General features: G+C 37.7%; 1 protein-coding gene across 7 annotated transcripts in view; it reads right to left on the bottom strand.

The window, feature by feature from the left end:
• The window catches only part of SLC26A8 (solute carrier family 26 member 8), an 84234-nt gene that overhangs the window by 46196 nt on the left and 11764 nt on the right, over window positions 1–26274 (bottom strand). For 4 of the 7 annotated variants that reach the window (XM_041759969.1, XM_041759994.1, XM_041759977.1 and 1 more), the window contains 4 exons: window positions 24692–24831; window positions 10883–11064; window positions 2897–3061; window positions 1854–2003 (listed from right to left, as the gene is read on the bottom strand). In XM_041759969.1, the coding sequence (XP_041615903.1) occupies window positions 1854–2003; window positions 2897–3061; window positions 10883–11064; window positions 24692–24831 (637 nt within the window). Of the gene's footprint in view, window positions 1–1853; window positions 2004–2896; window positions 3062–10882; window positions 11065–12500; window positions 12618–24691; window positions 24832–26274 lie in introns of those variants that run through there. The other 3 variants (XM_041760009.1, XM_041759990.1, XM_041760001.1) reach the window with 3 other exon arrangements.

Here is a 26274-nt window from a genome sequence, read left to right as displayed (position 1 = left end):
TCAGTGTCTCTTTGAGGCAACTTCTTTGCAAATAGTGCCTCAGGGATCCAGGCTAATTCCACGTGGGGACCCAGTTATTTCACCATACAGCCCTATGATTACCACAGCAGGGAGAGAAAGAACATGGAGACTCACATGCTTTCTCCTATGCTTTGGCCCCAAAGTCACATGGTTCTGCCTAACTACAGGGAAGCTGGAAAATACAGGGCAACACATGGACATTTGGTGAAGTTGAAGCATCTCTGCAACAACAGAACACTTTTTTTTTTTTTTGCCTCCAACCCGAACAGAACACTTCTTAAGGGGAAATTAATTCTCATGGACATCCAAGCATTCAGTGATCCTATATAAAAAATGCTGACTTTAGGACAACCTGGGTGGCTCAGCGGTTTAGCACCTGCCTTCGGCCCGGGGTGTGATCAGGGTCCCTGCATTGGGCTCCCTGCATGGAGCCTGCTTCTCCCTCTGCCTGTGTCTCTGCCTCTCTCGCTCTCTTTCTGTGTCTCTCATGAATAAGTAAATAAAATCTTTTTAAAAAAATAAAAATAAAAACCTGAGCTTTATTTATGAGAATGTCTTTGTCACTGTAAAAATGTTAATTTTAACTCCAAAAGATAAGTTTTATCGGTAGATTTTTTTTTTAAAGAAAGAAGAAATGTTATTGTTAGTGGTGAGCCCCAGCTCTGCCACTTACAAATGACATAGATTAGGCAATCCATTTAACATCTCATCTCCTTCAATTTCTCTACTGCAGCATAGTGAGAATGAAAGGAGGCTAAATAACAGTATGATTACAACACTATTAAAATAGAAACAGGGACACCAGACTGGCTTGGGGACACCAGACTGGCTTGGCTGGTAGAGCATGCGACTCGATCTTGTGAGTTCAAGCTCCACGTTAGGGGTAGAGATTACTTAAAAATAAAATCTTAAAAAAAAAAAAAAGGTAGGATCAAAGTTCTATACAGAAGAAGATGGAAATTCACCAACACTGAGCATAGGCCTGTCAAATAAATATATTTGAAGGAAGAAAACAGTAATAGCTGAAAATCCAAAATTATCAATTGTAATTGACATTACAGGTGCAGAAATTTCTTTTCTTCCATTTTTTCCTTATGTTTTTCAAAGTTGTTAGAATGAGGGGCACCTGGGTGGCTCAGCTGGTTAAGCATATGCCTTTAGCTCAGGTCATGATCTCAGAGTCCTGGGATCAAGCCCCACAGCAGGCTCCCTGCTCACTGGGGAGTTTGCTTCTCCCTCTCCCTCTGCGCCTGCCCATTCTCTCTCTCTCTCTCTCTCTCTCTCTCCCAAAAAAAAAAAAAAAAAAAAAATTGCTAGAATGAGCCTGGATTACTTTCATAAGGGGGAGCGGGACTTATTTCTGAAATAGTATGAAAGAGGAAATAGAGAAAATACTTTAAAAATAAGCATGTTTTGGGGATCCGTGGGTAGCACAGCGGTTTGGCGCCTGCCTTTGGCCCAGGGCGCGATCCTGGAGACCCGGGATTGAATCCCACATCAGGCTCCCGGTGCATGGGGCCTGCTTCTCCCTCTGCCTGTGTCTCTGCCTCTCTCTCTCTGTGTGTGTGTGTGACTATCATAAAAAAATTTAATAAAAAAAAGCATGTTTTACAAACATAAGCTATTATTTAAAAATTAAATGTATTCCAAAAAAAATTTAAATGTATTCCACTTTGTCACAATTTAACATACATTTAAAAATTATTATTTTTATAGTCTCCTCTAATCCTTTTCCTTCCTAGTTTGCTTGCTTTCTTGTTTTTATTTTTATTTTTAAAAAGTAGGCATTTTAAATGATCTAAAGCATGAATTTGGGGCATTATAACACCTACCAGTAAAACTTCCATGGGAAACTCAATTGGGTACCGATTGAAAGAAATTCTGATACATTTGTTGATTCTCAGCGCAACAACAGCAGTTAGAAATAGCAGGATGCTGGTAGAATTAGCTTTTGGGAGAGTTGCACAGTAGTTAACTATGTTCTGAAAGAAAACAAAATTACAGAGGCTTAGAAAGGGGTTTGATAATCGCCTATGGCTAGAAAATGACACTCTCTCTACATTAGTTCAAAAAGAAAAAAAAAAAAAAAAGAAATCCCTAAGCAGTGTCTCTGGGCACAAATGTCTTTATGAGCATTACTAGCACAGTGAAGGCAAAGGGGAGGATATATATCCATATATATCTAAGTTGATAAAGAGATATCAAAAGATAATAATGCCCAATAGGAGAGAATACACCTGTTTCAGTGCAATGGAAAGAACCTAGGAGTTCTGGGCGGCCCCGGTGGCGCAGCGGCTTAGCGCCGCCTGCAGCCTGAGGTGTGATCCTGGAGACCTGGGACTGAGTCCCATATTGGGCTCCCTGCATAGAGCCTGCTTCTCCCTCTGCCTGTGTCTCTGCCTCTCCCTCTCTCTGTATCTCTCATGAATAAATAAAATATATATAAAAAAAGAACCCAGGAGTTCTGTTTACCAGCCTGCTCCTTTACTAATTTTTTTAAACCATTGATGTTCTTTAGCATGGCTTCTATGCCATTGTTGCATTAAGGGACTATGTGGCATTTTATATTCTTTAATGTTTTAGGATACAAGTCTGCTATGAGGCATGTAATGGGAAGAATTATGATAGATTCCTGTATTTTAAAAGCCTAGATTTAATGTTTGTTTAAAAAGCGTGGGCCAAATAGTTAATGCAACTGAGGACATGATCCTACTGGCATCTGCAATTAAGATCGTAAATCTAGAACAGATGCAATTATTTCTAAGACTCTGTTGACCCAGCCGCCTAGGCAGCAGTCTCTCCAGGAGGGTCCACTTCCTTTTAGAGGTGAGGGGAGGGGCACTTGTATCTCTGGGTGAGGGTAGAAATTACTTACATAGAAGAAGGAGATGGGACCAGAGTGGAAACCGATCATAATGCCAAAGATGCAAGTCAGCTGGGACAGAATAACGTGTAGCGCCACGGCAGCCAGGTAAGCGCTGATTGCAGCCTCCGGAAGGTACGTAGCAAGGAAGCCAAAACCCAACAAGCCCATCGATAGCTGCAGGAGGTTCAGGCATAAAGAAAATCAGAGTGAAACAGAACGTCGTCAAACCCGGGACGCATGGGCGGCTCAGCGGTTTAGCGCCGCCTGCAGCCCAGGGCGTGACCCCGGAGTCCTGGGACCGAGTCCCACGTCGGGCTCCCTGCACGGAGCCTGCTTCTCCCTCTGCCTGTGTCTCTGCCTCTTTCTGTCTCTCATGAATAAATAAAATCTTAAAAAAAAAAAAAAAAAAGAATGTCATCAAATCCGCAGAGGCGTCGACTAGGCGCTATCCAGCAGAAAGTTGTTAGACCCTTTGATAACTCTTCTTTTTCTCAGCAACTGAAATTGACGATCTAAATCCTTGGTGTTGATTCAGAAGCTCCCGATAGGCACTAGACCACGCTTCTCGCTTCAGGAGCACTTAAGCGTAAGTTCTTGCTCTAGGATCTACTGATGGTATTATTCCTTTTTAAAGATCTTTTTATTTATGAGAGACACAGAAACATAGGCAGAGGGAAAAACAGGCTCCCCACGGGGAGCCCCATGTGGGACTGGATGGATCCCAGCCTGGAATTTCCATCTGAGCCGAAGGCAGACGCTCAACCACTGAGCCACCCAGGCGTCCCTCTCTACTGACCTTATTAATGTGAGGTTAACAGTGACCCAGTGTAATCAGGACAAACTTTTGCCTTTCTGAGGGCCCTTTTGTTAGAAGCTTTGACAACCCTTTTCAGATGTTAATATCCCCGTGAGGAACGAGAAGTTCACAAAGGAAAAGATAAATTAAAAAAAGCCCAGAGGAGGGATCCCTGGGTGGCTCAGCGGTTTGGCACCTGCCTTTGGTCCAGGGCGCAGTCCTGCAGTCCCGGGATCGAGTCCCGCCAGGCGCTTGGCATGGAGCCTGCTTCTCCCTGCCACTCTCTCTGCCTCTCTATGTCACTCATGAATAAATAAAATCTTAAAAAAAAGGAAAGTTAAAAACCCGGATTCCAGCTCAAACTTCTCAGCCTTTGACTTATATCTTTACTAAGAATGATTAACCTAAATTTATGTCTTCAGGGTTATATATTATAATATGTATATATTATATAACATATAAGACATAAATTCTGTTTCCATATATTCAGTATATATAATAAATATAATTTGTATATTATATATACATATGTGCATGTAAAATACTATAAATGTACACATAATTACACACAAAATACTATATTACAATAAATATATAATTTATATATTTATATAAATATATAGTTGTTTACATATATTTATATGTTACATAAATGTATAAATTCATGAATATATATAATTACTTATTTGTGTACTTGATATAATTTTTCCAATTCTATATTTATATATAATTACATAGAACAATTCTATATTTATATATAATTACATATATTATAAATTATACATTAAATATAATGGTACAAAATAGTATTTTGTATGTACACATGCATATATAATATAAAAATTATAGACATATATTATATATATTTTTTTATTTTTGAAAATATTTTATTTATTTACTCTCTCTCACAGAGAGAGAGAGGCAGAGACACGGGCAGAGGGAGAAACAGGCTCCATGCAGGGGGCCCTACGTGGGACTCGATCCCAGGTCTCCAGGATCACACCCTGGGCTGAAGGTGCCACTAAACGGCGAGCCACCCGGGCTTCCCTATATATATATTTAAATATACAAAGGATCTAAAAGTGTAGACCCCAAACTATTAACAGAAGTTACTTTTGAGGAATGGGATTAAAGATTAAAGGTTGGGGCAATACTTTAAAATTTATTTATTTAATTTTGTTATTTGAGACTCTTGCAATATATATACATGTCCATCTTTCTTTTTTCAAGTAGGCTCCATGCCCACCATGGGGATTGAACTCGTAACGCTGAAGTCAAGAGTTGCCTGCTCTACTGACTGAGCCAGCCATCTTTTATAATTAAAAAACAATAAGAAAATTAATGGATACAGGGTGAGTCCTATTCCCCTTAAGAAAGTAGGTTAAGAATACTTGCACAGCCTAATAAAGAAGATGGGGGGGTCCCTGGGTGGCCCAGCGGTTTGGCGCCTGCCTTTGGCCCAGGGCGCAATCCTGGAGACCCGGGATCGAATCCCACGTCAGGCTCCCGGTGCATGGAGCCTGCTTCTCCCTCTGCCTGTGTCTGCCTCTCTCTCTCTCTCTGTGACTATCATAAATAAATAAAAATTAAAAAAAAAAAGAAAAAAAAAAGAAGATGGGGAAAAATAGACAAGTCTTGAAGCCTACTATTATTGTTAGCCCTTCATATTCCACTGCACTAGAAGCCCGCAGAAAATAAACTTGGGAGAGTAAATCTTTGGGGTTTAAAAGCTTTTTTGTTTCCAAGCTTTCAGTCAGTTGGGCACTGGGTCCCTATAATCTCTAGTCATTACTCTCCAATATACTCTAGGACTCTAATTGGGCCAGTCAGCTTCCTGTCTTTTGAGGGATTGGTTGATTTCTATTTCTGTATTTATGCAGAAATATATATATATGTGTATATATATATATATATATATATATATATATATATATATATATATGTTGCCATTTCTGCCAATCCATGTCCATAATTTCTTTCAAGAACTCAATAAAATTCTTCTTCTTCAGCAGATGTGGTGAAAAGAGCATGATTCCTAGGGATGAAGAACTTCTCTTCAATCCTGGCTCTGCCACTCACTGGCTGTGTGAACTTGGACCAGTTAACTAAACTCGATGAACGTGTTTCCTCATCTATGAAAAGTGGATAATACTCAACACAGTGTTTTGTATGGATTACATTGTATAATACATGTAAAACACTAAGCTCAAATCTGAGAATAGTGACAGATGCAAACACATTATCACTCATTCTTCATCTTTTCCTTCCACCTTGTAAATGGCAAATATCTATAGCCATAAAACTCTTTCTTGTTCAGCTGTGATGTGGCATCAGTATCTGTGTTAACCTAATTTTCTAGGCAGCCAATGTCAATCAGTCAGACTTGGCCTATGTCATGAAACCTACCTGCCATTCTTAGAGAAAGCCAGTACGCAATATTCAGTGAATGAAGAAAAGTCTCAATACATGGTTGTTTCCTTTACAGACAACTCCAACCAACTAAAGATCATTCCTATGCTTTACATTCTTCTGACACTGAACATTTCACTTTATTAATATTAGTTTGCACTTTAAAATTATCTAAAGTGCAGATTCTAGAGGTAGACAACTCTGAGCCTAATTCCCAGTTTGAGATCTTACTGGCTGTGTGACCTTGGGCAATTCATTTAACTTCTCTGTAACATTTTTTTCCTTAAAATAAGGCTCATAGTAACACCTATCCTCATAGGTTGTAAGGATCAAATGAGTTGGATACAGGTAAAGTGTTTTTTAACAGTGACTAACATATAGCAATAAATGTTAGACATTATTATCTAGTACAGACTTCTTTTTAACTTTAACCTTTTTATTTTTGATAACTGTAAATTGATATGCTGTTGTAAGAAACAATACAGAGAGATCTAGTATCCTCTTTACTGTTTCCCCCAATGGTAACATCTTGCAAAACTATAGTTGACCCTTGAATACCACAGGGGTTAGGGGCACCCCCCAACAGTTGAAAATCCATGTATAACTTTTTTAAAAGGTATTATTTATTTATTTGAGAGAGGGAAAGTATGAGCAGGGGGAGGGGCAAAGGGAGAGGGAGAAGCAGGCTCCCTCCTGAGCAGGAAGTCCAATGCTGGGCTTGATCCCAGGACTGTGAGATTATGACCCTGAGCTGAAGGCAGATGCTTAACTTACTTGAGCCACCCAGGCACCCCCCATATATAACTTCTGATTCCTCAAAAACTTAATTCCTATTAGCCTAATGTTGACTGGAAGCCTTACCAATACAAACCAGATGATTGAAATATATTTGGTATATGTATTACATACTATGTTATTATAATGAAGTAGGATAGAGAAAGGAAAATGTTATCAAGACAATCGTAAGGAAGAGAAAATACATTTACAATACTGAATTGTATTTTTAAAAATCTGCATATAAATGTTCAGATTTTTAAGGGGGTTGTTCAGGGGCCCATAATAATTGTTTTAAATATTTCTTCTACATACATTTTGAACCACATCACAATGTTATCATTTCATTTCAACCATCAAACATAATTTAGAAGGCACAAGAAGACAAGGAAAATCTATCATATTTATCCATATTTTTACTCTTTCCATTGTTCTTTCTTAGAGATGTCCCAAGATTCTTTCTTTTATTACTTCCTTTCTGTTTAGAGAACTTCCATTCACCATTCTATTAGGGTAAGGTCTGCTGGTAGCGAATTCTTTTAGTTTTCCCTCATCTCAGAAGGTCTTGATTTTCCTTTTATTCTTGAAGGATATTTTCACTGGGTATATGATTTTGGATTGACAGTTCTTTGCTGTTAGCAAACAAAATATTGTGCAACTTATGCTGGACTCTATAATTTCTGATAAGAAATCTGCTGTCATTTGAGTTGCTCACCCCTCTCACGCCATAGAAAAAGTGTTTCTCTCACTGTTTTCAAGATCTTTTTGTCTTTAGTTTTCAGATGATTGGCTATAATTTGTCTTAGGGTGGATTTTTTTTTAATTTTTATTTATTTATGATAGTCACAGAGAGAGAGAGAGAGAGAGAGAGAGAGAGAGAGAGAGAGAGGCAGAGACACAGGCGGAGGGAGAAGCAGGCTCCATGCACCGGGAGCCTGATGTGGGATTCAATCCCGGGTCTCCAGGATCGCGCCCTGGGCCAAAGGCAGGCGCCAAACCGCTGCGCCACCCAGGGATCCCCTTAGGGTGGATTTCTATGGATTTATCTTGTTTGAAATTTTCTCAGCTTCTTGAATCCATAGGATTATATCTTTTGCCAAATTTGGGGAGTTTTCAGCTATTACTTCTTCAAGTAATTCAGCCCCATCTTTTTTCTCCTCTCTTTCTGGGACTCTTATGATACAAATATTAGATATTTTGTTATTACCCTACTTGTCCCTGGGGCTTTATTTTTTTCCAGTCTGTTTCCTCTCTGTTGTTCAGATTAAGCAATTTCTATTGTTCTTTGAGTTCATTCATTCTTCCCTGTCTCCTCTATTCTGCTATTGAGCTCATCCTTTGAATTTTTAATTTAATTTTAATTTTATTGTACTTTTTGGTTCTAAAATTTCCATTTGCAGGATCCCTGGGTGGCGCAGCGGTTTGGCGCCTGCCTTTGGCCCAGGGCACGATCCTGGAGACCCGGGATCGAATCCCACGTCAGGCTCCCGGTGCATGGAGCCTGCTTCTCCCTCTGCCTGTGTCTCTGTCTCTCTCTCTCTCTCTGCGACTATCATAAATAAATAAAAATTAAAAAAAAATAAAATAAAATTTCCATTTGCTTCTTCATATTTTCTGTTTACTTGCTGAGACTTTCTATTTTCTCACTTGTTTCAAACATGTTCATTATTGCTTGCTGAAGTATGTTTAGGATGGCTGCTTTAAAATCTTTGCCAGATAATCCTAACATCTCTGTCATCTCAATGTTGTCATCTTTTTATTGTCTTTTCTCATTCAAGTTGAGATTTTTCTGGCTCTTACTATGACAAGTAATTTTCAGTTCAATTACAAACATTTTGGGCACTATGCTATGAGACATTGGATCTTATTTAACCCTTCTGTTCTACCTAGCTTATTTTGACAAAGTGATGGCAGGAGAGGGGCCAGGTGCCACCTCATTGTTACCTATAGTTGTAGAAGCCCAGTTCTTCCCTAAGCTTCCACCAACAGCTGAGGCAGTAAGGATTCTTCATTATTGCTGAGCAGGGGTAGGAGTTCTGGCTCCCCAGTAGTCCTCTGCTGCTATTAACTTACTTCTTCCCTTTTGGCCTCCATTGACCCAACAGAGGGGGCTGTCCTCTTCACTAGACCATGTCTGACATCACCCAATTGAGGAGTAGGAAGGGGGATCTCATTACTGCACAGTAGAAATGAAAGTCTTGACTCTCTGTTTGGCCTTCTCTGACAACATTCCAGTTTTGGGGTGGGTGGGCATCTCATTACAGGTGGGTAAGGGTGAAAGTCTGGCTCCTTGGTTGGCCTTGGTTGGCATGAGGGGGTTTGATACCACAGTTTTGTTTTGTTTTCCCTTGATGTTTGTCTGGAGCATAGTAGTTATTATGTAAAAGTTTTCAGCCTCACTAGCCTTTTTTGGTGCTGTGGCTATAAAGAACAGACTTCTGTTAGGGTTGTACATGTGTGTGTACATGTGCACAGGCATTAGAGTTGTGGGTTTCTGGCTTCTTCAGCGTCAAGTTTGAAATAGAAGAGGCAAAAAGAAAACCCTGGAAACTCACCACTGTGTTGTTCCTTGGGGCCTGAGATTCTGAGCTAGTTTGCTTTCTTCTCTCCACTTTTCAGCATTTTCTTATGTTTGTTTTGTAAATAACATTCTAAGGTTTTTAATTGTATTTAGCAGGAGGAACAGGGAAAAGCATCTATTTTATCTTCCTGGAAATGGAATGTCTCCTCCTTTATTAGACAAACAAACAATCAAAACCCCGAGGCTCAAAGGAGGCAAGAGAACATGCCCAGGACCTTGTAGATAATTCATAGGTTGCTAACTTACATTGCCTGTTATTTTGTCTTTTTCTAAAAGACTGGATTTTTTAACCACAGGAATTACATCTTCTTTTTTTAATTTTTGGTCTCTATCAAAGTACCAAATTCATATTTTCTGTACCATAATTATAACATATTGATGCTTACTATGTGACAGACTCTGGGTTGAGCGCTTTACATGTATTTTCTCACTTAATCATGAGAACCCTGCAAAACAAACATTATTATTCCCATTTTACATACAAGGAAACTGAGGCCCATAAAGGTAAAGTGATTTAAGTAGGTCATATAGCTGGTATCAGGGCTGGAGCCTGCTCACTAGGATAACCTGACTTTGCAGGCTTCCAATAAATCTATACCTAATAAAAGATGGTCCCAGGAGAGATCAGCAAAAATTAGCTAAAGAGTAGATTAATTGTGGAAAAAGAGAAAGCTAGCATATGTGACTTTAGTTCAACAATGAAGCTTCAGATGGTAGACTCTCAGAGAAAATCAAAGACACACCAAAAATAAGTTTTGATATTTTAACAAGTCATTGATATTATTGTCCTTTAGCTATGCTCCTGAAATTCTAGAAAAAGGGTTCCAGGTCTGACTATTATGCTTACTTAACTCAAAATATAGTATGTGAACCTATGAGTGCTATTCTTGTTGAAAGAATATAAAGAGTTTTAAAAAAACAACACGTGAAATCATGAATAGAACTCTAGATCAGGGATCCCTGGGTGGCGCAGCAGTTTAGCGCCTGCCTTTGGCCCAGGGCGCGATCCTGGAGACCCAGAATTGAATCCCACGTTGGGCTCCCAGTGCATGGAGCCTGCTTCTCCCTCTGCCTGTGCTCTGCCTCTCTCTCTCTCTCTCTGTGACTATCATAAATAAATAAAAATAAAAAAATAAAAAATAAAAAAAAAAGAACTCTAGACCATAGTCCCTAGGGCCCTTCTTTAGTTTTAGAGAAGAGACTGATGAAAATGTTCCATATCTCATCCTAAACCAATGGTGAATGATTTCTGAGGAGGAAAAAGTTTTATCACTGAGGAGAGCCTATCCACACATCCTGTAAGTTTTCCAAAAATAAATCATCGAAGTTTTAGATATATTACCATGGGTAACAGGAGTAACAAAAGGAAAGGGTCCCTTTGTAGCTCCTTTATTTATTTATTTCTTCTTCGGGGGTTCAGAGACTCAGATCCTACCTGAATAATCCCAGTCAGAAAAGTTGTGGATGCCACCACACTCAAGGATCTGTTATAATCCACAAGGAAGGAGGGTGCAGAAAAGTCTTCCTTGATGAAAGTTCCCAGAACCAGGTGGCCACTGTTGAATGGGTACAATCTCAGGACATTGATCATCAGAGCACTCACAAGGAAGAAGGAACCTATGAAAGATGTTGAGGCGGAAAGTGAGGTTTTAAAACCAGGGAACCTGATATATTTGACAAAAGCAAGGCATGGTCTGATGTTGTTTTGTCTTTGATCTGAATAACTTTTCTTTTTTGAAAGTGGCCTTTGGAGAAGTTAAGAATGAGTGAAGAAAAGAACTCTGGTTCCACATGCCATGACCAATTCCCAGAATTTAGATCTTTGTGGTCCAGGTATGGGTGTATGGAGTGGGACTCAAAGAGAAATTGGCTGGAAGTGCATATCAGGCTCAGCCACTTACCTGCTCTTAGAGATGGTGAATGAGATGATGGGGGAGGGGATAAGAAAACAAAGCTAATCAATAATAATAATAAGACAACACTTATCATTTATGAAGGATTAACTAGGTGCAAAATGACACTGAGCTAAACCTGTTTCAAACATGATTTCATTCAGTCCTCCTATCCACATAGTCACATATGGGAGCAAAGGCAAACCCTACTTTTAAATTACCTAACAGAAACAAAACTCTAGTAACCTTATTATCAGTATTTGGAAATGATTATGATGTGCCCCAGGAACTTGGAAATATGCGAATATAATTGTTCTCTCAGTGTCTGAATGTAATATCAACATATAATGGGTTTTAGTGGAGACATATGATATTGTCCTTAAAAAAGGCAGGATATCACGCTGCCTCTAGAATAATGAGAGGGTAACCAGATTGAATGCACAAACATATCTGGAGAAAGCATGTGTCAGTCAAAATGATCAGTGTTGTTTGGGTGGTCAGTTGTTCAGTAGGGAAGCCCAGAAAAAGGTATTTTACTAAGTAGATGTTGGCAATGCCAAGATTACTGAGTATTTTTGTGGTTTGATTTCTATGCCAGTTTACCTATGTGAAGAAAATGTGCTGCTTATATGACCTTCAACTAGTTTGATCCCTGTAACAGTTATTTCTGACTATAAATTAGTAGGTGGACTTTTGACTCAGGTAAGGAAAGTGCTTATCCTATGGATTTGAGTGCTTTGTTACCATGACAGCATTTTCTCATTGTAGATTAATAAGCTGGCATGATGATTATAAAGTAGGCCCATGGTCTTGGGTTACTGCAGGTCTAGCTGAAAGATGGACCCACTCTAGGAATATTGGCAAAATTGCCTCTGGATCTTCTGGATTGAGGGCAGATTTCAACCAGTGGTAATTTCACCAAGAAAAGTACCAATGCTGTTTAATTCTTTTGGAAACCAGGTGGCTGGCCGAGTTGTCTGGCAGTGACCTTAATAATGGCACAGTCTCTCAAATCTGAACCCTCACCCTATGGATGGAATGTCCATTTTCTGCCTCCTTTTTTTCTACCTTAAGTATAGCTTCAGTTTGGGTTCTTAGCAATAAGGAAATGATTGAGGCAGAGACTCCATCCACCTCCTGGGGTTCCAGTGCTGGACTCACCAATGGACATTTGATGACATGATCCAAAAATGACATAAATTAATGAAGAACAGAAAGCTGCATAACAGACATTGAGAGGAGGAATCAGTTGCCTGGTCAGCAAACTAAATGTCAGGACTGAAAAACAAGATAATTTAAGTAAGAAGAGGTAGGCTGGCTTTTTAAAAAATTTAAATTCAATTAATTAATATATTATTAGTTTCAGAGGTAGAGCTCAGTGATTCATCAGTCTTTTTTTTTTTTTTTAAAGATTTTTATTTATTTATTCATGAGAGACACAGAGAGAGAGAGGCAGAGACACAGGCAGAGGGAGAAGCAGGCTCCATGCAGGGAGCCTGACATGGGACTCAATCCCAGGTCTCCAGGATCACACACTGGGCTGAAGGCAGCACTAAACCTCTGAGCCACCGGAGCTGCCCTCATCAGTCTTATAACACCCAGCGCTCATTACATCACATGCCCTCCTTAGTGCCCATCACCCAGTTACCCCATCCCCCACCCCCCGGTAGGCTAACTTTTAAACGTCACTTTCAAAAATACTGTAAAGAATATTTAAAATAATGATCCCTGTGTGTAACTGACTGAGCATGGTAATAGCAGCTCTTGACACATAGCCCTCCATTAGTCCCTTTTATTACCTCCTTTAGTATGTAGCTTCTCCTACTTTACCACATGCTTTTACACCTCAGTTATAAATCACAGGCTTAAACACCTTTCACTTCAAGGTCTTCCTGCTAATCATGGAAAACAGACGTCACAATAAAACTTCTGATTCCAACAGCACAGAGGTAGTCCCATTTCACCCCTAGTCTAGTAGCAGAAGGTCCTGGGAATCCTCCAGTACTGGAAATAAAGCTGGAGAACAAGGCAAGAACCGTACTTAGCTGGCTTGATTTCCACATTGGTATGTGTTGTCTCTCTTCCATATACCAATCATTTCAGTCTCTTTCTTCAACAACTCCTTCAATACTTACTTTCTTTTCCAAGAATACCATGAGAATTTGTAAATTTTGAAGCAAATAGATTAACATGCATGGTGTCATCCTTTGATGTCTCAAGCCTGCAGCTCCTGCCCTGACAGCCTATCTTTTTTTTTTTTTTTTTTGAGAGAAAGAGAGAGTGCATGCGTGCACATGCACAGGGGTGATGGGGGGATGGGAGAAGGAGAGGAAAGAGAGAATCTTGAGCAGGCTCTACATCCAGCATGGAGCCCTATAAATGGCTCAATCTCATGATCCTGAGGTCATGACCTGAGCCAAAATCAAGAGCCCAGTGATCCACTGGGCTCTCCTGAGGACCTATCTTCAACTTACATCATAACGTGTGCTCATCTGAATTCAGTTATAAGTTCAGTGAGTCAAGTTAGTGTCTTAGATAAGCAAGGCTTTGTGTGTGTGTGTGTTGTGTGTGTGTGTGTGTGTGTGTTTGAGGTTCAAACACATACAAAACTAGAGTATAATGACCTCCCATGTATTTATAACCTGCTTTAACAGTAGTCAACTCATGGCCAATCTTATCTCATCTATTCAATGCTCACTCCTCTCTCAATTCATATTATTTTTAAGCAAATTCAAAAAATGAAATTATTTCATCTGTAGATATTTAAAAGAAGACCCTCTTTTTTTTTTAAGTAATCTGTGTGCCCAATGTGGGGCTCAAACTCACAACCCTGAGATCAAAGTCTCATGCTCTATTGACTAAGCCAACCAGGTGCCCCAGAAGGAGACCCTCTTTTTAATTTAACTACAATACCATCATTATATTTAAGAAATTAATAATGGTTCTTTATCAAATATTCAGTCAATGCTCAAATTTCCCTGCTTATCTCATAGATGGTTGTTGTGGCCTTAGAGGGCCTCTAAGATGATCTGCAATGGCTGATTGGTATTCATGCCTCTGTGTGATCCCTACCCCTTTAGTGGGGGATGGACCTAGTAACTCATATCTAATAAGTGAGAGTACAACAAAAATGATAGGATGTCACTTTTGAGAGTAGGTTGTACGATGCTTCTGTCCTGGTTGCTCTCTGACTATCTCTCACCAGCTGCAAGACTTGGCTTCAAGAGTGTGTGACCTATGCAATTAAACAGGGCTTAGAAGGTTCCACACTTGCCTTAATGCTCTACTCTGACCATCTTGAAATTCTGAATAGTTCTTAAAGTAGGAATTCTGCATGCAGCTGGTCCCAGCTACCATATTAGGAGGATACTCAAGCACTGTTGGAGAGGCCCACAAGGTGAGAAACCCAGGCCTGGCAGCAAATGCATGAGTGAGCCTAAAGGCTGATCTCCAGCTTCAGTAGAGCCTTGAGATGACTGACAGCTTGACTACAACCATATGAGAAACCTTCAGCCAAAGATATGGTGGGTTTTGGAGTGATCTTTAAAAAATATTATTTGCTATTATATGTTGTACTATTTTTTACAATCTTTGTGTTCATATCAGGACCTAAATGAAGCTTTCATATCAGTTGATGGGTCTCTTAAATCTTTATAATTTATAGTTTCTCCTTCTGCATTTCTTTTCAAAGCAAACCTCTAATGATTGCAAAAGCAAAAAACCAAGAAAACACACACACAGAGAAATTGCTTAAATTAGCTTAAGCAAAACAGGAAATTTACTAAAAGAGTATAAAAGGCAGTTAGGCCTCAGCAGAGACTGGAACAGTAACTAAAAAACCATCAGGATCCAAGGCAGCAATCTCCCTATTTTCTTGGTCTCTAGGCTTGCACAGGCTCCTGTTTTTGTTTCCAGTTCGGGGCTACTGGGAACAACATTGCCAGGAATATTTTTGTACATGCCTCTTGGTGCATCATTGTACAAGTTCCATTTTAGTGTGTGTGAGTTAGCATGTAACTCAAATTTCACTTTTCACTTCAATAATCTTGATCAATCTCATTGAGTTGTTTCCTTATGGATTTGTAGGAGTATATATATTGCAGATTTAAGTCCTTTGCTGAGTGTGTGTATTACAAATATCTCTCCCTTTCTGTGGTTTGCTTTTCAATCTTTGTGTGTCTTTGAATGAACAAGACTTTTACTTTATTAATTTATTAGTCTTTTCCTCTTAGGCAGGCTAGTACTTCTTATGTCTTGAGAAATCATTTTTTTTACCTCAAGATCATGAAAATATTGCCCTACATAATTCTTAAAAATTTTTATGGTTTTACCTTTCACATTTAGGTCTTTAATCTACCAGGAATAGATTTTTGTGTATGGCATTAGGTAGAGGTCTAAAAATTGTTTTTTCTTGTTGTTATTGTTTTAATAAGTTCTACACCCAGCATGGAGCCCTGAGATCAAGATCTGAGCTGAGATCAAGAGCCACCCAGGTGCCCCTAAAATTTTTTAAGTAAGTATCCAGTTGTTTCATATCATTCATTAAAAAGTTTGTTTCTATAGTGACACATCTGATATAAACTGTGCAACATATATCTGTGTATCTCTTTTCTCTTTCATTGGTCTAATTGTATATCTCTGTAATACCATACTGTCTTGCTATTTTGTAGTAATTAGTTTAGTAACAGTTTTGATGTTAGTCAAAAAATGCCCATTTTTATTGTGAAATATAACATACATATAGAAAGTGCATTAAAATAGATCTTGATGGGGTGCCTAGCTGGCTCAGTTGGTTGACTGACTGACTCTTGGTTTCGGCTCAGGTCATGATTTCAGGATGTGGGATTAAGCCCTGGATTGGGCTTTGTGCTCAATAAGGAGTCTGCTTGGGATTCTCCCCTTCTGCCCCTCTCTCAACTTATGCCCTCTCTCATGCACACACACACTCTCTCAAATAAATAAATAGATAAATCTTTAAAAACTAGATGTTGGAGGTCTGGGTGGCTCAGTTGGTTAAGCGTCTGCCTTCAGCTCAGGTCATGATTCTTGGGGTCTTGGGACTGAGCCCACGTTGAGCTCTCTGCTCAGCAGGGAGTCTGCTTCTCCCTCTCCCTCTGCTTCTCCCCATGCTTGTGTACTCTCTCTCTGTCAAATAACAAATAAAATCTTAAAAAAAATAGATGCTGAGCTGAATAAATACTTATAAAACAAACATCTTTGTTACCACCATCCAGGTCTTTGATTATAATTCCACCTATTTCCACAAAGGTATTCATTATTTTGACTTTTTATGATAATAATTTCTTTGCTTTGCTTTATAGTTTTATCAGTAATGTACATATTTCTAAACAATACAGTTTAGTTCAGTTTGAATTTTCAGTTTGGATTTTATATTGATGGAGTTACACTGTATGAAAATTTTATTTCTGCTTCTTTTGTTCAATATCATGTATATAACAGTCCTCCATGTGGTGGTAAGTTGCTTGAGATTGCTCATGTTCCTTCCATGTATTCCAATATATGCATATATGAATGTTTACTTATTCTGTTTACTTTTGTTGGCCAGTATCTTAAATATTACAACTTTATATTAAATTTTGATAATTGGAGAAGTAAGCCTTCTTGTGCGCTGCTTCAAAAGAATATGGCATTCTTGGCTTTTTGCATTTACACATACATTTTAGAATCTGTTTATAATGTTCCATTAAAAAAATCCTGTTGAAAAAAAATCCTGTTGAGATTTACATTAAAATTATAATGAATCTATAAAGTTTATTTTGAGAGACTGAGATCTTTAAATATTGAGTCTTCTAACTCATGAACGTGCTAGTTTTCAATTAATTTAATTAATAGTACTCAGTAAAGTTGTATAATTTTTCTAAAGAAAACTTACCTACCTTTTCTTAGTTTCATTACAACTTATTTCATATTTATTATGCTTTGGTAAATGGTATCTTTTAAAAAATTTCACTTTCTGTTTCCTGCAGGTACATAAGAATATACTTGATTTTTATATATTGATCTTGTATCCAGCAAACTTGATAAAATCGTATTCATTTTATTAATGTATTGGTAGATTATTTTCTTCATTAAAAAATCACCTATAAATAATGAAATTTTTTTCTTCCTTTATAATTCTTATACCTTATATTTCTTTTTCTCACCTTGTTATACTGCTTATGAATTCCAGTATAATGTTAAATAGCCCCGATTTACTCTTTTTTAAAAATATATTTTGTTTATTTATTTTTTAAGTAAGCTCTACACTCAACATGGGGTTGAACTCATGACCCTGAGATCAGGTTTCATGTTCCACCAACTGAGCCAGTCAGGTGCCCCAACCCTTATTTACTTGTGATATGCAACATACATTTTGAAATGTAAGGTTTCTTTTTTTTAAAGATTTATTTGTTTATTTTTGAGAGACAGTAAGCAGGGGGAGGGGCCGAAGGAGAGGGAGAGAGTATCTTCAAGCAGACTCCCTGCTGAGTACAGATCCTGATGCAGGGCTCTATCTCAGGACCCCGAGACCATGACCTGATTTGAAATCAAGAGCTGGCTGCCCAAATGATTGAGCCACCCAAGTGCTCTGAAATGTAGGGTTTCAAATAACTTCCCCATACAGAAAAGTAAGAGAATTACTTGGTAAGAGCCTGAGAACTAAGTGGTCTAATCTCAGTTAAGATTAGGCTTTGGAAAAATAAAGGGAAAACTAATTTCCAAACTTTCCACTACTTAAAAAAAATTTTAATTTGAACTAATTTTAGATCTATAGAAAAGTTACAAAAATAATAGCTTCTTGTATATCCTTTACTTAGCTTCTCCTAATGTTAACATTTCACATAGAGTATAATGATCAGAATCAGAAAATTAACCTTATAAAATAACTAAAGACTTTATTTGAATCTCATTAGTTTTCCCATTAATTTTCTTTTTCTGTACCTGGACTCTATCCAGAATTCCACATTCCATTTAGTTATTTCTCCTGAACCCTGCAAACTATAATAGTTCCTCAGCCTTTACTTGTTTTTTTCTTTTTTCTTTTTTTTTTTTTGTTTTAGAATACTTGTTTTTCTTGACTTTGACACTTTGAAGGAGTATTAACAGATCAGTTATTTTGTCAAATGCCCCTCATTTTGGGGTTAGTCTTAGGTGTCTGCACAATTATACTAAAGTTAAATGTCTTTGGCAAGAATGCTACAGATATGATGTTGTGTCCTTCATATCACAGGATTCAGAAGTCTCTGTATATCTTACTGCTGGTAATGACATAGCATTGATCACTTGGTTCAGGCTGTTTTTCCCAAGTTCTCTACTATAGAGTAGTGAAGTAGGTAGCAAATATTTTGAGGAAGAAACTCTGAAACTATGAAAATCTCCTTAAATAGTTTGCAAACTTCCACCCACTAATTTTAACATCTGTTAGTGGATTTTATCTATGGCAATTATTACTCTGGTGTTTCCCTAATGGTGATTTTCTATTTTCTTTTATGTTTATAAATTGAAATTCTACTGTCAGGAAGATCTAGCACTTTTTAAATAAGTTCTTCACCTGTAGTATTTTTGTTTCATTTGAAGGATAGTATTAAGTTGTTGGGTACTACCTATTCAAATACAAATAAAACTTTTGAATTATTTATACTACAAATTATTTCATTATTCACACTACTTAAAATAATATAGAATCCCTTAGTCAGCAAATGTTGCTCAGATTCATTCATTCATGTAGTTATGTGATCATTATTATTCACCAAAGAACTTAACTACCCACTATGTGCTAGATAGTATGCTGGATGCTGGGTAAACCTTTACACCCTAATGCCATTCTTCTTTTGGTGTGAAATTATACTGATGATTTGATAATTTAGTAATGAGATGTCCTCAACTTTGACCATAAATGAAGGACCTTTGATAAGTGGGAGTCAGTAGAGGACTCACAGTTAAAGCATCAGTACCAAGAGTTCAGGTCCCTCATTGTAGCCCTCTAGAGACTTTCTGATACTTTTCTGGAAGTAAATGTACTCATACAAATGGAACATTTTGATTTATCCTACCATATAGAAATTTTAAAAGGTACTCCTTTATTTTGGGAATGCAAAGCTGGCTCAATATTTAAAAATTAATTAATGTAATCTACCATATTAACAATCTAAATAGAAAAATACATGGTCACGTCAATATTATAGAAAAATCATTGGACAAAATACAATATCCATTCATGATAAAAATTCTCAGCAAGCTAGAATAGATGGAAAGTTCCTCCACCTAATAAAGAGCATCTACAAAAATCCTACAGCTAACATCATACTTAACTGTGAAAAATTGAATCCTTTCCCTCCTAAGATCAGGAACAAGGTAAAAATGTCTATTCTCACCACTCTTATTCAGCATAGTAATGGAAGTCTTAGCCAACACAATAAGCAAGATAAAGTCATAAAAGTCATTCAGATTAGAAAGAAGCACAACTGTCCCTATTAGCAGGTGACATGATTATCAATGGAGTAAATACCAAGGAATCTACAGAAGATTCTTAGAACTAATAAATGAGTTGCAGGATGCAAGGTGAACACACAGATCAATTGTATTTCTATATGTAAACAATGAATAATTGGAAACCCAAACTGTTTTTAATTACCACAATCAGTATCTCCTCCAAAATGAAATGCTTAGATAGAATTCTAACAAAACATTTGCAGGATCTGTATGCTAATGAAGGAAATACAAATGCTAATGAAGGAAATCAAAGAAGGACAAAGTAAATGAAGATATATACCATGATCATGGGTTGGAAACTCAACATAAAGATATCAATTATCCCCAAAGTGCTCTATGGAGTTAATGTAACAGCTATCCATATCTCAGTAGGATATTTTTGTAGGCATAAACAAGCTGATGATAAAATTTATATAGAAAAATAGCTAAAACAATTTTGAAAAAGAACAAAATCACACTACCCAATTTTAAGACTCACTATAAAAATACAATAATCAAGACATTGATATTTGTAAAGAGATAGACAACTAGATCAATGGAACAGAATAGAGTCCAGAAATGGACCCACAAAAATATGGCTATTTTATCTTTGAGAAAAGTGTAAAAACATTCAGTGAGTGATAGCCTTCTTTAAAAATGATGTTAAATATGTAACAAAAAATAAACTTTGACCTAAACTTCATACTGTATGTAAGGATTAACTCAAAATAGATCATAGATCTACATGTAAAACATAAAACTATAGGACTTTTAGGAGAAAACATAAAAGAAAATCTTTGTGACATGGGATTAGAAAGGTTCTTATATACAATAGGAAAAGCACAATTCATAAAAGGAAAAAAAAGGATAAATTGGACTTCATCAAAATTAAAACTGTTTGTTCTGTCAAATACACTATTAAGAGAGTGAAAAGATAAGCTATAGACTCAGAGAAAATATTTGCAAACCACCTATCTGACAAAGGACTTGTATCCAGAATATATCAAGAAGTCTCAAAAATTAACAGTAGAAAGCAAAAATTTTTTTCCAATTAAAAAATTGGTCAGAGTTGTTGAACAATCATCTCACTAAAAAGGATGTGAGATGAGTATAGGGGTGCGTGGGTGGCATAGTCAGTTGAGTGGTTGACTCTTGGTTTTGGCTCAGGTTATGATCTCAGCATAGCAAGACTGAGCCCCATGTGGGGCTCCATGCTCAGTGTGGAGTCTGCTTGAGATTCTCTCTGCCTGTCTGTCCTCTCCCTCTCCAGCTCATGACTAAGAGCTCATGCTCTTTCTCTCTCTCTCTCAAGTAACAAATAAGTAAATATCTTAAAAAAAAGAGGTTATGAGGATAGCAAATATGAACATGAAAAGATGTTCAATCTCATTAGCCATTAGGGAAATACAAATTAAAGCCACAATGAGACATCACTACATAACTCTTAGAATGGCTACAAAAGATAATAAAATCTAGCCTTCATCAAAATGAAGACTTTTGCTCTGTATATACTCTGTTAAAAGGATGAAAAGACAGGCTACAGATTGGGAGAAAATATTTATAAAACACAAAAGATAAAGGACCAATATCTAGAATACATGAATAACTCTTGAAACTCAACAGTGAAAATGTAAATAATCCAATTAGAACATGAACAAAAGACAAGAAGAACTATTTCATTAAAATATTCAAGTGGGGAAATGGCATAGGAGATCTTAAACATCATTAGGCATTAGGAAAATGCAAACTGAAACTACAATGAGATCTCAGACATCCTTATTAGAATGGCTAAAAAGGAAAAAAAAAAGTAGTGTTATCAAGTGTTAGTGAGGATGCAGAGCAATTGGATCACTCATAGATTGCTGGTGGGAATATAAAATGATACAACCATTCTAGAACACAGGTTGGCAGTTTCTTAAAAATCTAAAGATATAACTATTCTATAATATATTCTATATTCTATAATCTTGTGCTCCTGGACATTTATCCCAGAGAAATGAATACTATGTTCGTTAACCTACACACAAATGTTCATAGCAGCTATATTTGTTTTTTTTTTGTTTTAAGATTTTATTTATTTTTTCATGGCACACACACACACACACACACACACACACACACACACAGAGGCAGAGACGCAGACAGAGGGAGAAGCAGGCTCCATGCAGGGAGCCCGATATGGGACTCGATCCTGGGACTCCAGGATCATGCCCTAGGCCGAAGGCAGGCACTAAACTGCTGAGCCACCCAGGGATCCCAGCAGCTATATTTGTAATAGCCAAAGCCTGAAAATAATCCAGACATACTTTAAGGGTGTTTATGTTTAAATAAACTATGGTGTATCCATAGCATGGAATACCACTCAGCAATAAAAAGGAAAAACTATTGATACAGACAAAAACCTAGATGAATCTTCAGAGAATGAAGATGAGTGGAAAAAAAAAAGGTAATCTCAAAGAGTTCCAAACTATATGACTCTATTTTATATAACTTTCTTGAAATGACAACATTCTAGACATGAAGAACAGGTGAGTGGTTGCCGGGGTTAAGGAGGAAATGAGAGCAAGAGGCAAGTGGGGGTAATATAAAAAGGCGACATGAGGGATCCCTTTTAGTGGTGGAAATGTTCTATATCTTGACTATATCAATGTTAATACCCTGATTGTGGGATTGAACTGTAGTCTTGTAAGATGTTGCCATTTGGGAAAGTGGAGAAAGGATACAAGGAATCTCTCTGCAGTTTCTTTCAAATGCATGTGAATCTATATATTGTTTAGAGATTTGTTTTATAGAGAGAGTGAGAGTGAGCAAGAGAAAGAGAATACAAGTGGGGAGAAGAGGAGGCAGAAGGAGAGGGAGAGAGGTAATCTCAAGCAGACTCCTTGCTGAGCTTGGAGCCCGATGCAGGCTCTATCTCATGACCTTGAGATCATGCCCTGCACTGAAAATAAGAGTCAGACACTTAACTGACAGTGCCACCCGGCACCTCTTCTGAATCTATAATTATTTCAAAATAGGAAGTTTAGTTTAAAAATACAGGCAACATCAAGCGAAGGGTGTGGAGGAACTAAAATCCTCATACATTGTTGGTAGGAATGAACAATGGTAGGCACAGCCACTCTGGAAAACAGTTTGGTAGTTTCTTATAAAGTTAAACACATACCTACCGTATGACCAGCAATACCACTCCTGGGTATTTACCTTAGAGAAATGAAAACTATGTTTTCATAAAAACCTGTACTGGAATGTTCATAGAAACTTTATTTGGGACAAAAACTAGACATGAAATGTCTACCAACATGTGAATGAGAAACTCTGGTTTCTCATCCACAGCCATGCAATGGACAATCTATTCAGCAATAAAGCTATTGATGCATATTACAATTTCCACTAATTTCAAAGACATCATGCTGAATTGAGGAAGCCAGCCTTTGGCAGTTACATATTATATGAGTCCATTCAGATGATAGTCTCAAAAAGGCAGAACTGTGGTAATAGAGAACAGATCAGTGGTTGCCAGGGGAGGATGGGACTAAAAGGAATGGCACAAGAGTGTTTTGGGGCTGACAGAACTGTTCTGTTTCTTCATTTTGTGGTGGTAACATAAATCCATACATGTGTACAAATTTGTAGAATTGAACGCCAAAAGAAAAAAAAAGTCAATTTTTACTGTAGGACAACTGAGCTCTTAAAAAGAGATCCCTTTTCTCCAACTAACAGCCTTGTGCCAGAGTTGATGTTAGCTACCACTTGACCCTTTTCTGGCCTCTTTTGTACTTTATACAACCTATATGATCACAGGTTTCATACCTGCCTGACTGGCCCCAGAAGGATAGAGAAACAGTGCTTAAATACTAGTAGGGAATTGTGAACTACTAAGTAAAGGATTAATAAAATCTTTTCTCCTTCTCTGTGGATAAATTTGGTGTTGGATTAACTTTCTAGCTCTTCCTTTGGGAATCTGGTAACGGTGAAATGTCAGCTGTGTTACCAGCCAACATTGGTTATGGTAAAAATGCCTGATTATTCTGTACATGGACCAAGAAGATTGTGAATGAAGGCTAAATATCCAGTGGGAATCATTGGCTTTGAGCTTTTCTGAGCACGATAACTCTTGTAATTGGGCATGCCATTTGTGGGACTCTGAAAACAACAGTTATGAGAATTACAAGAGATGTTGGTTCCTATTCAGGAAATGAGGCTTCTAAAGCCCAATTAGCTCCTGTACCTCTGTCTGTTTGATTTTGTTGTCTTCTATCTGAACTGCCACTTGGAAGACCAAAGAGTGGCCCCTGGACTGCTGTGTGTGTAACTTACTGAAGAGATGTTAGCATGCTGTGTTTCCTATTCTTTACCTAAGTATAACCAATGCCAAGTGAGGACTATTGTAGTTGTGTGAATATTAAATGACTAATTAAGCAAAAAAAGACCAATGCTTGAATGGGCAATCCAAGTATCTTAAAAGTATTCTATGTAAACTAACTGAGTCTTTTTTTAAAGATTTACTTTATTTATTTGAGAGGGAGAGAGAGAGAGAGAGCAGGGGAGGGGCAGAGGGAGAGAAAGAGAGAGAGAATCTCAAGCAGACTCTCCACTGAGAGCAAAGCCCCAACATGGGATTGATCCCAGGACCCTGAGATCATGACCTGAGCTGAAACCTAGAATTGGATGCTTAACCAACTGAGCCATCAGGGTGCTCCGAAGCTAACTGAATCTTTTGGAACCACCCTGGAGGAGTTAGTAATATGGCAGATAAGGGAATAAATGGTAGTAATGTGATTGGAATGCACCTATTTTTTCTATTCCTCTAACACAGGTAATTGTTTACTCTGGATAAACAGACAATGTCTGATAGATTGTGGGTGAAAAGGCTTCCTTACCTTGGGGAACTTGCACACAGCCAACACTTATACCAGCAAGTAAGTCTCCAATAAGCCAATCCTTGAACCGATACAAACACACCCACTCCAGGAAAGGAAAGATCGTTAGTATGCATCTCAGGAATTTGTGCCATGAGCAGCTGTGAGAAAGAAGAACAGAGATTTGATTAGATTTTCCAAAGAAAAAACCCCCACATACCAAGAAAAGGCACGGTGCATAATTCTTCCCATACAACAGAGTTTCTTGTTAGCACTATTGATATTTTGACATAGTGGATGAGATAATTCTTTGTTGTGGGGCTGTCCTATGCATTGTGGGATGTTTAGCAGCATCCCTGGCCTTCACCCACCAGATGTCAATAGCACTCCCTCCCCTAGTTGTGACAACCCAAAAATGTCTCCAAACATTGTCAAATATTCTGTGGGGGACAAAGTCACCTCTGGCTGAGAACCAAGTCTCATGTATATATGACAAGAACTAAGCCTTATCGTCTAGCATACAAAATAGGATGTTTGGAAAGAATTAAACCTACCAATTTTCCAGTAGAAAAATGGACTGTTACTGCTTTTTCTTGAGAAGGACAGTGTTTTGAGATGTGACATTGTTGGGAGACAGGGGCAATTAACACATCCACATTATTCCCATATACTATTTTTTTTTTTTTTACTGAACATTAACTTTATGTGGCTTTGATCTGTAGTATGTGGAAATTTATAGAAAATGTAGATATTGGAATCCTATGCTTTAGGAGTTAGCCATATAAAGAAAAAGCAACAAAATAAAGCTTTATTATTTTTTAACCCAGTGAACATCAATCAGAATCATATTTGTTATCTGGGGGACATTTGGCAACGTCTGGAGACATTTTTGGGTGTCACAATTGAGGGAGAGGGTGCTACTGGTATCTAGTGGGTGGAGGCCAGGGATGTTGCTATACATTCTATAGTACATAGGCCAGCCCCCACAAGAAACAATTTTCTAGTCCAAAATGTTAATGATGCTGAGATTGAGAAAACCTACATTAACCTTCAAATCATCTAAAACAGCAGAATCATTGTTAATCAATCAGTCAATTGGTTAATCAATCAACTAGTAAAACTAATTTGGTTTTAAGTTGCTTTTTGCTATTTACATTTAGTATGGGCTGAAAGCAAAAAATATGAAGGCTTTTCATCTATGAGCTGTAATTGAATAACTGGGATTTGACTATAGCAACAGATAGAACTTTAGTGTATCCAAAGCTAAAAAGTGTGCTCATAAAGAATTTCACGTATGTTTGACTCTCACAACTATGAGCACTATGATCCCTAAGGTAATTAAGGCCAAATAAGCATGTCATTTTTCCAAGGTCATAATAGTGTTGACAGAGCTGGGGCTTCAAACCAGGTCTTCTGATGCCTACTTCAGTGTTCTATTTACTCTATTACCACCATAGTTCATATTGACAGCTATTAAATTCTGTTTGGGAGCCAGGAAAAAGACCATTGCTATTTTATGAGAGTCCCTGAATGTTAGGCAGGTGTACACAGTGTGAGTACACAGTCTCTCCAATTATGACCCTCAAAGGAGAGAGTAGAGCAAG

The sequence above is a fragment of the Vulpes lagopus genome, chromosome 1, assembly GCF_018345385.1.
Source record: "Vulpes lagopus strain Blue_001 chromosome 1, ASM1834538v1, whole genome shotgun sequence".
NCBI classification, from domain to species: Eukaryota; Metazoa; Chordata; class Mammalia; order Carnivora; family Canidae; genus Vulpes; species Vulpes lagopus.
This window is presented reverse-complemented; position numbering and strand designations above follow the sequence as displayed.